This window comes from Coturnix japonica, chromosome 12 (genome assembly GCF_054131305.1).
Source record: "Coturnix japonica strain WE chromosome 12, WE-NBRP24, whole genome shotgun sequence".
NCBI lineage: Eukaryota > Metazoa > Chordata > Aves > Galliformes > Phasianidae > Coturnix > Coturnix japonica.
The window spans coordinates 9,536,127-9,549,108 of NC_140674.1; the positions used below are offsets into that span (position 1 = coordinate 9,536,127).

The window sequence follows — 12,982 nt, forward strand, 5'->3', positions numbered from 1 at the left end:
CTGCTTCCTTTGACCTCCTGCTCAGCAAGGCAGGCTAGCTCTTGTTACTGAAATCTCAGTACAGACCAGAACAATCTGTCAGTTACGGGGCTGCTCTAGGAAGCCAAAACCAAAACTTCATAGAAAAGTACTTCCAATATTTAGAAGCTTCTAGATAGAAATCACTGAAACTTTTAGTTGTCAAAAATTAGTCCAGAATCAGCAAAAAATGCTCTCTGCTTTGTGGGTCTTCAACAGCATGTTTTGAACCAAGGGATGTTCCTTCATCTTCCCTAGCTCAATCTTTTGCTGTGGGCTTTGTTCGAATTGTAGCTCATGAATCTGTTTTCTTAATTTCTAGCTGAAGTTCTATAATCGAGGTAACATATGGTTTGCCAGCATCTTCAGTCATGTCAAACTAAATCTGTAAGGACTGACCTCTGTTTCTGCTGAAGGAGACTCGCATAGCATCTGTCTGCTCAGACACACTTTTATGAATTCCAGGACAGCTCTGCCCCAGCTGTTACACAGGTTATAAATAGGTAGAGCTCTGAAGCAGCAAGATTACTAAAAAGAGTAGTACATATTCTTGTGCTTATGAAGTGGTGTGTAAAACAGCTGAATTGCTGGAAAAAAAAAAAAAAAGCCCACTTAGCTACATGCTAACATTTCAGGTTTAGCTTTTTAGCATCTTGAGATGTAAGCTCTGATGGACACTTTTGCTCCAGTAGGACGCTGGTGAAGCTGTGGCCGTGCCTCGTTTCTCTGTTGTGCAGGCAGGTTTGAGATCACACCTAGACAGCGTGCTTACAGTCTCCCAGTAGGACTTATATTCATGAAATGTGTAGGAACTTTTATATTTGGGACACTTGAACTATTGTAAGATTAGACAGATGCCATCCAGCAATTATCAGATGCGCTCACACCGTCTATGTTTTCTTGCTAGTTACGCTATGATTGGAAATTTCAATCTAATCTCTAGCATGCAGAATGCTTTGTGAGTCATGTCAAGTGCATCAGATACTACTTTGTGTGCTGCAGAGAAGTAGCAGGAATACTGGTGGGGTAGAAGCATCAGTTCCTCCTTTTCCCACCGTCAGCACTGATGGTCACGCAGCTGCCCACCCTTCAGCCTTCTATCTTCTTAACTGCATCCCACATACCATCAAGGTTTGGAACTCAGCTTGGAAAAAGCTGAAGGCCAATGCTTATTTTCTGCTGATGGAGTCTTGTCATGGAAGGCTGAGATGGCTTTGTGAAGACACTAGACTCCTCTGTCTCTATTTAAACCTGTTAGAGCCGTAAGAGGAGGGTCTGAGCCCAAATGTGTTCCTGAAACGAGCGGGCCTGCAGTTCTGTCTGCTTTTGCATAAGCATGGGTTTACTTTGGTGATGCCCTCTATTGCTCTCTGACTATTTTTAGAGGATTATTTTGTGTAAGCATCTATAAAATAAGCGTGTAAGATACCACCATCTCAGATCCCACTAATTTCTTTTGAAAATGAAATCATGAATCACCATGCCTACCATGCTTGGAGAGTGTGTTGTTCACTCACATTAAAAAGATTCATCAAGTCAGTTGATTTGACATCTTAAATACATGCTCTCAAAACCTAAAATGCCACTGCATAATTAGAAAGAAAGGCTTGACTGAACTTTGAAATTTCCTTTTTTTCCCCTTCTCCTTTATTTGCTCCTCCCTCAACTTGGAATTTACTCTTTCATTGCTCTAATTTATGTCTGAAATTATTACTGTTGGTAAACAGGCAACCAGAAACTGCAATTACTTTTGTTTACTGTGTCTGTAATACTGGGTATCCTCTTTATTATTTTTTTTTTAGAAAATATTTAATTAAACAAAATTAACTACTTTGTAGAAATACATGTCCACAGCTACTTTGGGACCATGTTTTGCCTAATTACAAGTAGTTTTGATAGATCTAGGTTTTGCTCCAGTTTAAGTCTGATCTATTGATTTCCAGAATCCAATATGAAATAGCAATTTTAAAGTACCTTTTCTCACAGAGTCCTTTAAACAACTTTTAGGGGAGTTAAAAGGAGGGGAAAAAAAGAAAGAAAGAGAGAACCTAGAAGGATTTATCTTCCCCAGATGCGCTATTTAGTAAACTACACAGGAAATACTCTAAGCTGTCTATAATACATGTACTGATTTTAAGTGGGAAATGACACTGATTCTTCCTAAATGCTCAGAAAAATTAGATTACTCATATTTACGCAGCATCATCTGAAGAGAATGTGAAAGTTCTTAGTTAAACATCTCTTGTTGGTATCTGGAGATGAAGACCACTGCATCAGGACTGTCCATTCCATCCCCAGTCCATGCATGTCAGGCAAAGTGCCTGTACTTCTGCACATGGCAAAACACTCATGGCAAAACATCCATGTGTCATTTAGGTGTAACTTCTAGTAGAAGATAAGCTTAAGAACACTGAGCTGGGGAATGATACAGAAGGAGGCAAGAAGAAATTCCAACCCTAGTATGTTCCTTGCGTTCTCTCTCTGTCATTGGGCATGTGTGTTTATCTGTGTTATAAACAACTGCTCATTTTAGGTACTTCAAAGGATCTTTTCTTCTGCAGCCAGCAGCCAACTGAGCTGCAAGGAGGCACTTAGAATAGCTGAGGGCAGATGGGCTTTGAGTTCACCCGGGCTTGCTCACAGATTTCTCAGCTGTTTAAAGACATAACTGTGCAGTCACGCACATCCTAATGAGGAGGAAATGAGAATTAAGTAGGAGCGTGTGTGTGTGTCTTTCTTGTGCGTACAATTTCATATTGCCTAATGTTTGATCTTCATTTAGCTTCTATCTTGTGCTCCTTGAAAACCTCTTCAAATAGGTAGGATTAATGACACCTACATTATAAAGCTCATAAAGTTACTTTTCCTATAATTTCTGGGAGAGGGAGAGATCCCAACTGATCCCAACTGCCAACTGAAGTTTGCTGAGGGTCAGGTAATATTCTGTAATGTTCCTCCACTTTTTAAAATTACTTTTTTGTCATCACTATTATTTAGTCTCCTATTGATCCATCTCTGAGTGGCTTTGGAAAGCAGGCTGGGTTTTACTTCCTACCTTGCTATTGAATTGGTGTGCTGTCATGGGATGGAAAAAGGCAATTAGGTAGTTCCCAAATGTTTTCCTTTCCTGAGCACAGAGATAAATACCATCTGAAAAATGATGTGTTGTAAAGATTGGCACCTCATTTTTGTACAGCTCTGATATATTTTGCAAGAAATAAGGAAACAAAAAATCACCAGTTGTTGTTTCTCTGTTGCAATTATTTCAATTTACTTTTTCTTTCATTTATTTTTTTTTCCTCCCCCCTCACTAAAACTTGGTCACTTATTTTCCCTGACACTGGCTTTTGTTATAATTAATATGCTCAACTTGTTGGTAGATATGAGATTAGGAATGGTATAAAGGCTGTAGTTCTTGATCGTACACAGTAGAGTCTGGTCCTTTTAATAGTTAAAGAGGATTTTAAGATCAGTGTCTTATAGGAGATGTTTGAAATAGTCTGATAGCAATTCAGAAGAAAAAAAAAAAAAAAGCATTCTGTAGAAGACAGAGCTAATTATCCATTAGCATTTGGATGTAATGCTTGTCTAATGTTAATTTCCACGCCTGCCAAAATGATTTTGGCAGAGGAACCAGATATAAATTACAGGAATTAGAAAATATCTGGAAGTACTAGACGTGCAGTGCAGTAGCTTGCATAAGGACATACAGGTAGACAGGTGGTAACTCCAGAGTACAAAGAAGCTCATGCATGCTTTCTGCCCTGTAGACTCAATAACACGAAAGTCGCTGCGACAGAGATGCCCCACTTACATATTGGTGCCTTTCTGATCTCACTAAAGTGAGACCAGACTACTGCAAACCAGCAAAAAATGCATTCTCCACCAAAACAGGACCATGGCACTGTCCAGTAGTTCCTTTTTCTGTACAGACCTTTGTGTAATTAGAGGATGATCATTTTTCACTCTAGTTGTAAGTGGAAAAAGTCTATTTATCTTCCTCCTTCTTCCTTTATATTTTCACTCAGGTGGACAAAAAAAAAAAAAAAAGAAAAAGAAAAAGAAAGAAAAAAACCCATTTTATTCTCTTCATATTCTAAAATCTAAGTGCCTAAATAGGCAATAGATAGAACTGTACGGCTTTTACTGTCGAGTAGGATTACCAACTTACTTTATTCTGCCCTTCTCTCAGAGGTCTTATAGCTCTCACACAGATGCAGGATGTAGGCTAGGTATTTTTGTTCAGGACACACTGTGTTAGTGAAGCTCAAGTGAGAGCTGGTGGAACTCTGGCATTTTGTGCCTGGCTCAGCTTAGTACTGTGCTCAGTCTTGCACCTCCCTACAAGAGAGGAGGCGGCATACTTGTAACCACTGTAAACATTCACTTCTCCTTTGAAAAATTAAATGCCTTCAAGTGTCCCTAGCGATGGCATCTCTCCAGAGGCACTTCAGTGGAGTTTAATGGCCAGACCACCCATACCTCAAACTGGCAGTGTGTGCACAGTGAATCTGCATTCAGGAACTGCTGACTTGAAAGGTTTAAGCAATTCAGTAACAGTTAAGTGGGGCTACGCCATGCACTGTGTTTAGCATAGTTCAAAGGCTGGGAGAAAGTGGTGGGAGGCTTTGGGAACAAGACAACATGGTAAAAAAGTAAGGTAAACCTTTTAAGAATCTTCCTCTGCCTTTGCTATAGCAAGGAAAAGTTACCGTGAACAAGCACTGAAAATTAAAGTGCCTGTGCACATCTCTGCTTGCTTTGCTTTAATCCCCCATGTGCTACACTATCTTGTACATATGGTTTAGGTGGCTCACTTATGACAAAGCTTGTCCCATAAAAAGTATAGCTGCTACTTAATGTGCAGTCGGGATTTCCAACTGCTCTTCCTGCAAGCCCTAATGGATCGTTTCCAAAAGCATTCAACCTAGACTATACTGTCTTTTCTGAGTCATTCAAGTTGGCATAAATTAGGTCCTAATGTGACCTGTTTGTGTCTCCCCAGCCCAGCCATGGTTCTTTTTTAAGATAAGCGCTGTATGCTGTCAAAAGGATATTTTATAACCTCTCAAGCATTTTCAGCAAGAGATATACCTTAAACTTAGTCTCAGTTACTCTTCTGAAGGTGCATTTCTCAAGTGACTTTGTAGATTAATGGGTCTTGGTACTTTAGAGACCATCTCTATTTTAATGGCTGGACTGCAGCAATGAATCATCCACAATCATCTCATCGTAATTTATTGCTTCAAAACCAGCTGTGAATATTTTCTTCCCATTAAGACTTATTCCTTTGGGTTTGATGTAATTAATTGTCGCTTATTACTTAAAGAAAATATGCCAGTAAATATTTATGCCTCATGCCCCATCTGCTTTATCTTGCGCTCTGTATACTCAATGTTTAACAAATTTCTACATGCCTCACGCTGCAGTTCATGTTACAGGGAGCCCGTGGTTACAACAGTAGCAAGCAGTTAAAGATGTTCACTCTGAAGGCAGCACAGCAATCCTAGTTCCTGAGAAATCAGACCATGGAGGCAGTGATAATATGATAATATGAGATGCTGAAGGGGATATAGCAGCAATACTGCAAATGATTCTTCCAGTATTTGGCAACCCTACTTATAGCTTTGTCAGAGTTACCTTAAGCATCTTGGAGTGAGGCTAAGTATCTGATTCTTTTAAGTACAGATAGGACACTGCTGCTGTATGAGAGTGTCACAGAGGGACAGGAGAGAAGATGGGAGATCCAGGAATATGATAAAGGAGCACCCAAGTCTAAAGCTACAGAGAAAGGAGAAGAAAGGCTATTGTGAATGTTCCCCCTCTCCCCCCAATTCTTAGACAGCAAAAAAAAGCTTCCATATAATGTGTATATGTGATGTTGAAAATGTGTAACTGCAGTTTCATTTCTGCCTGAATATTAGCTCATATATGAAGATAAGCAATTCTAAGATGAATAGGTGTAAAACCAAAGGGAGATATATATATTGTGCAGAGTATACAAGTAATCCCTTCCACAGAGAGGTCGCTCTGCCTGCACTGGACTCCATAAGGTGGAGAATAATTGAAGGGAGGCATTCTTATTTCTCTGTGAGCTAGACAGGGGCTTTCTGGAAGGTGTTAATCCTTACCACAGCGGCATGAACGCCCACATGTGTCTAAGAAAGGGCCAAGACTCAACACCACAATTTAGCCTGCAGCTGCTGATTCCTATTCCTTGTCAGGATATAATTAAGGTACTGTCAGGCTGAATAGGAAGATGAAACTTAAAACTAAAAATACCTCTAGTAATTATGGCTTAGATCTGAAATGCAATGGCTGGATTTTGATTTCTGAAAGAGACAATGCTGTTACGGAAGATGCGTTAGTAACTAGTGAGTGAAAGCTATAATAAGTGCTGCTGTAATTCCCTGTCCATAAGGCAAATTGCTGAGGGTGTATACGCAAGCGAAAGTAAGCATCTTGGTATGTAGGCTTGTCTATGTAGAGAAGTAGGCCTTTGCTAGTTTTATTAAGAAATTTTCATTGTCATTCAAATAAGATTAAAAAGAAAAATTGTTTCAACTATGTGTGATCTCTATTCACAAGATCACATTCAAAGACTTTCCCGAATTATGCCTGAAAATACAAGTATGGTTTTGATTTAAAACAAACACAGAATCTCCTCTGGGTTTCAAAAATGCATTTCCATACTTGGCTTGCTGATGAATACCAAACATGGGAAGAGACAGCCTCTTTTCTAAATTCCTGTAGGCATAGACCTTCACCCTTCAGTAAGGGCATGCTCTCCTCTAGAAACCCTGGAGAATATCTGGAGATAGAGGCCATGATTAAGAGATCTGTGTCACAAGTGCACAGATTTTCATACCCTGACCTAGTAGCAGCATTATTGCCAAGAAGTTACATTAATGTTATTCCAATATCAAAAAAGTTGATGTAAACAGGTATATCTGTACCTAAACTTCTAAGGATGCATAATATCAAATCTTTAAAAAGACCTGTGTGAAATAGAAGGATAGAAATACTAATCACTGAAAAGTGCACTCTTTTTTCCTTAAAGTACACCTTGCCAAGGATTTTCCTTTTCTGCATATGTTATCATTTAGTCTAGATACATTTGTAAGAGCTGTTTCCTGGATTTTTTTGTTCTATCACTTCAGTGAGTACTGGCATTTGCCTGACAACACAGTGAGATGATTCAAGGAAGAATTGGCTAGAAAATCTAATTCCTTAATTTTGCAATTTCTTTTCTATGTCACTTGACTTACTGCATATTCACACAAATACAAAGGCAGTAAAAAGATGAAGTGAAAAGAGATGAAACCACAGAAGCCTTGATTCAGCCAGCTCAAATTAGGTCAACTTTAACCTCCCCTGAATCTGTTTAAAAGCTCAGTAGCTGAACTGCTTAAAATTGACAATGCCTAAGCATCTGCTTAGGATGGCCAAGCTATGCAGTATCAAGGCAAGCAGTCAGTTCTGAAAACTCAGCTTTTAAGGTGACATTCTTCATTATCTCATTAAACAGAGAGATCATAGAAAACATGATCCATAATTACATCATCTCTACATTTTCTTAGCAGTCTGCTTCCTTTCTCACCAAGGCAACAGTCTTGCCACCCTTGACTAAAATAGTCACTGCTTCCTTTCTTTGAGATGCTAATGCCTGTCTCCTAGACCAACTGTGTTCTCCTATACTCAGCTAACCTGCTAACAACTCCATGCTGCAGTTCTTCTTCCACCTGTGATTCTGATGGATTAAGGTTCTTCTATGCAGCATTAGTTGCCTATTATTGTCCCCTCCATCATTCCTAGTCACATCATCCTCCCCTCCCCACTGTGCTACTACCAGCAATTGTGAAATAGCTTGCAGAACCAGTACACGTGGGAGAGGTTCAGGCAGAGGACCCAAGAGCTAAATAAGAGTGTCCTTTGGCAGCACAGAATTTGACTTAAATTCATTCTGCTGTTTGCCTCTCCTGCTACTCTGGCCAAGTGTTCCTGATGGTACTGCTTTGGGTTGGACATAACCAATAGACAATTGTGTGTGTTTACATGTATGCATTACATAGTCTGACGTGAATGTTTAGGTCAGTGGAAGGAAAGTAGGGACAAACTACCTATCAGGTTTTTCTTTTTATATGAGATCTACTTACCAGAAGGTCCAAAGCAGAGAATATTGATATAGGTCCAATGAGAAAGAGTTTGAAACAATGGAATGGACAAAGACATGAAAGTTTGTGTTATCCTCTGTGGGATAACAAAAAAGTCTCATTGCAAATATTTAATCACATCTGTCATTTTGTGCAGCTTATGAATGACTGTATCTTATGAATCCATGAGCTTTATTCTATTTGACAGATTTTGACTAAGTTCTCAGTGTAAACAAATGAAACAAGACTTATGTAATTAAACTACATTGAAATTTTATCTAATTATGAAAATAGCACAAAACTATGTACTTAATTTGCACCAGTAAGTTGTTGCAAAGCAGTATCGTTGTTAATCGTAATTTAATTCAATGTTTGGTAATTACTTATTCTCTTAGGATGGAAATATTTAGACAGTAGCATTCTACTACATACTCTCAAAGCACTAGTGTATAAGTTATTCACAGGAGTCAAAATTTTAAAGTAGACAGCATGGCAAAATATAATAGGATCACCTGAAGTACAGAGGATAGCACGCTTCAACTCCAGGACATTTAAAATCTCTCATGATCTTATATAAGAAAATGGTACTACCAACTTGCATTCACCTTCATTCTCTCTCAACAAGCCTTCATTTCAAGCTCACAGATACCTCATTCAGTTGCCCCTTCCTGATTAGCCTCTGCAGTTCTTCCTACAAAGTTCTAATGACTAAAACAATTAGCCTTGCTCACTTGGACTAAATTCCAGTGCATTTGGACAAAAGATTGTTCCTACACATCTAATGAAAGGAGAAAAAGAAAATTAGGACAAGACAGTCTTTCAAACTCTGTTAATATCATACTCATAATGCACACAACGCTTTTAATAGATAATGTACCACAAAGCTGGCATAAAGACAGAGAACAGACATCACATTTAGTTACGATTTCTTCCTATGACTTCTATTGTTCATCTTTGCAGATGTCCACAACCATTGGACTAAACATGGACACAACAGTGTTTCTTCTAGTATGACGGACTATCAGAACTTCATGTAGTGAAAACATGTATCACATGAACATTTCTATTTTCAAAGCCCAGGAAAATATATCCAACTTAGGCAAATACAAAATACTATTAATCTCATGCAAATTATTTTTTTCATATCATAATACATAGCTTGGAGTTTAATGGACTATTACTTGTATTCAAATGCCCATTCTTCCTTAAAAATCTCTCTATGGAAAAGCAGTCTGTTATAGCTAAGTGTTTAATATTTTAATAAATCAACGCTAGTGCGCTTGGTGAGCATATGTAGGGCAGGCACAAGTCTATTTTTACATGTACTAAATGCATTAATCTGTAATGGGAGACAATGAACACAACATTTATGATATCTATGTTCATACAGTCTTGTTGCATTTATAGTTATAGTGAGATTAGACGTAACTACATAAACTCCTTCAAACAAAAACTGAACACTATAGCTAAATGTATTACTAGTTATCTTTAAGAAAAGTACCCGTTAGCCATGTAGTACAATTTAGATTTATTTTTTCATTCTGCAAACCTAATGACAACTTTAAAACATTTCTGGCACTGTTGGTAGCAGCAATTTATAAAATCTTCATGAAGGAGAAGAATGTATTTTCTGTTAATGGCAGTCTGGTTTGCTAGCTATTAGAGAAGCTAGGGAAACTGCCCCATGTTATGTCCTTCTTTGTTCCTGCAGCCTCCACTCATTCATCATCAGACACTGGAAAGGGTTCAGAACAAAATGCTTTCTGAGTAGAATGCTGAACTAATCCTCACATAGTGGTTAAGTGTTCCCTGTTCCCTAGTTTGCTCGAGCTCCGTGCCTAGCCAAACACACCATTGGCATATCTGAGGAGGGAAGAGCAATTCTGGTAAAACAAGAGCAAAGGCAAAAACAAATAAACAAACCAAACACCAGCATGCTTACATTCTAATGATTAGTGTAGAAGCTTCCTAGTGTACTGCATTACTTGTGTAGCATTTCAGGTACTTAAATTAAAATTCTGTCCTGTATTTTCACTCAGAATAAATTAAACAGGAATATGAAGCAAACTTCAGTTCTGCTCATAACAGTTAGAGTAACTATTTAACAGTAACTCAAAAGCTTAGATGCTTAGGAGCCTAGAACTAAACTTCCAGGCCACTAAACACCTCTTTTAGTGTGAACAGGGATGCTCCAAAATAACGTTTAACTACTTAGCTTCTAAATGAATGCTCTCTATGCATGATGTTCTAATTTTAATTTAAAACTGTAAATTCTACTTCTGTATTGTGAATACAAAGTCATATGGTTCAATACAATCTCTATTTCAGCACAATCTTTTTTTCTACTGTAGTAATAATTGCAATAATTACAGAATGAACTAGGTACTAACACCTCGCTTTGAAAACTACAGCACATTCTGTGTGTGAATTGTGCATGTAGAGTAGGCGCCGTGTTCACAAAGCTGTACAGGGAAATCTGGCTCAGTTTCTCACCTTGTGCCATATGTGGTTGCTTACCACACACTACTTAGGCTGTGCATTTTGATCTCTGTATCTTTTGCGAACTCAGTGTCCAAAGAACAGCATGACATTTAGCCCTCTAATCTCTGATACTATTCCTAAAAGCACATTTTCTATGTAATTCTTTCTGGTAATGTTTCTGCTCTCCTGAGTCCTTTCTTGAATAAAACACTATTAGAGTCACAGCAATGTAATGTCATTCAGCTTCATAAAGGTGGCATGTAAAGAAACACGAGTCTTATTTTTCCAAATACATGCTTAACCAAAAGCTGTTCTTAATTTAATTGCATTATAAACCATAATACATGGAGATTTAAGTATCATTTCGAATGCAAAATTATTTGAGTCCTTTAGCAGCTTCTCCTCATCTAATATGGAAAGTTTTCTCCCTAATTGTATCCCTGTGTCTTCAAGAACACTCAGCAACCTTTTAAGCATCTGTTCTTCCCAACCTTTCCACTAACAAGATACAGTTTGGAATAATTCACTCTTCAGCTTATTTTTCTGTTTTTAGTTGCTGACTACATTGCATAATGAAAACACAGGGAAACCTCTGAAGCAATCTTTATTCATGTATTCTGTATAGAAATCTGTATGCTTTTTTTTTTTTTTTTTTTTTTTTTTTGCTTTGGATATTTTGCAGAAAGCTGGAAATTGCAGGAACTATCAATAATACACTGACACAATTTTGGAGTCGGTTAGTCATTGACTTCTTTTAACATGTACCCTAGACACCCCCACACCGTGCTCAAATAGCTCCCAATGGACATTTATCCAGAGGAGATTACATACAGTGTGTACTTACTGAGGCACAGTTGCTTTCTGACTTGTCTTCCAGAAAGCCAATTTGGCATGGTGTCCTCTGATTCTGCAGCCAGTAATCTGTTGATTCTAGCAGGCTATTACTGCAGAGGATCTGTTAAAATAGTTAAAAAAGGTTAAAATAATTTAAAATTTACTCTGTCGTACTGTGCCTGAACTCTGTTGTTGGTGCTCAATGAAAGTCTCACGTAAACATATTTTTGCGAGGCAAGACTTGGGTTCCCATTCCCTTATACAGTTCATGTGCCTGGGATTCAAGTGATCCTCTAAAGTATTGGACATTTTTCTCTAAGAACTAGAAGTCCTTGAAGGAGGTGCCTTAAATAACCCCAACAAATAAAACACTGTTTATTGGAAAACAGTGCTAGGAGTTTTGTTCTATGTTAAAGTGATAAACATTGACTTTGGGAAAACTAATCATTTATTTATACCACAGTATACAAACCTACAGCCTTTATGATTTACTGTGTCTCTCTGTCTAAAACAGACCTGTACAATTCATTCTGTTAGCAGCTTCATTTCTGAGGCTGCCTAGGCTACAGCCTCTTTCTTCTTAAAAATACTTTTCTGCTTGAAGAGAAGCTAAAGCCCTTGAAACTTTCTGTGAAGAATACTGAGCTCAGTCAGTACCCTAAGATCAAGGATTTTTCACAGAGTTCAGTCTCTCTGTGATGACTTAGTCTTCCTGCATGTGCCACAAGCTTTGTTTGAATAAAAATAAAATTAGATTAGAGATATCTGTAGATTATAAAGAGGCAAAGTCAGTTTTGTAAGGCAGATAGCTTAGACTGAAGTATATTCCTTGCTGCCTCTGTACTAACTGTGCACAATTTTCAGGTGGGTCAAATTGCCGTTTTAATAAACTAACCTCTAATATGTTATTGAAATGTATCTGCAGAAAGTCACACTCAGAAAGGACTGTCTTTTTAAGCATGGCATCAGATTTAATGGAAATGGATTTAAGTTGAAAGAGGGTAGATTTAGATTGGATGTTAGGGGGAAGTTCTTTACTGGGAGAGTGGTGAGGTCCTGGAACAGGCTTCCCAGGGAGGTTGTGGATGCCCCGTCCTTGGAGGTGTTCAAGGCCAGGTTGGATGAGGCCCTGGGCAACCTGGTCTAGTAAATGTGGAAGTTTGGTGGCCCTGCCAGGCAGGGAGGCTGGAACTTCATGATCCTTGAGGTCCCTTCCAACCCGGGTCATTCTGTGATTCTTTGAAATACCAGTAAGTCTGGAAGTGGGTCATGGATCTGGGCTGGCTGTGCCAGACGGAACCAGGAACTGTCTGCAGTGACAACACCGCCAGAGTCTCTGTATAATTTGTTGGGGGCTAAAGAGCCACATCATAAAACGGGCAGGCTTGTACTTTATTACATTTATAGGGTCACTATAGAAAGATCCATGACAAGCAAAAGAGGCAGATGACAACACTAAGAATCACTCGTTCCTGTTTGCCCTTTCATTGAGAGCG

At 38.5% G+C, this 12,982-nt stretch overlaps 1 protein-coding gene across 15 annotated transcripts in view; it reads right to left on the reverse strand.

Annotated features, from left to right (window-relative positions):
- Window positions 1-12,982, reverse strand: part of SPHKAP (SPHK1 interactor, AKAP domain containing) — a 61,385-nt gene that overhangs the window by 27,785 nt on the left and 20,618 nt on the right. For all 15 annotated transcript variants that reach the window (XR_001557142.3, XM_015871398.3, XM_032446697.2 and 12 more), the window contains exon 3: window positions 11,497-11,607. Coding sequence is in view for 14 of the 15 variants with exons in the window: in XM_015871398.3 (XP_015726884.2) it covers window positions 11,497-11,607 (111 nt within the window). In the remaining variant the exon portion in view is untranslated. The remainder of the gene's footprint in view (window positions 1-11,496; window positions 11,608-12,982) is intronic.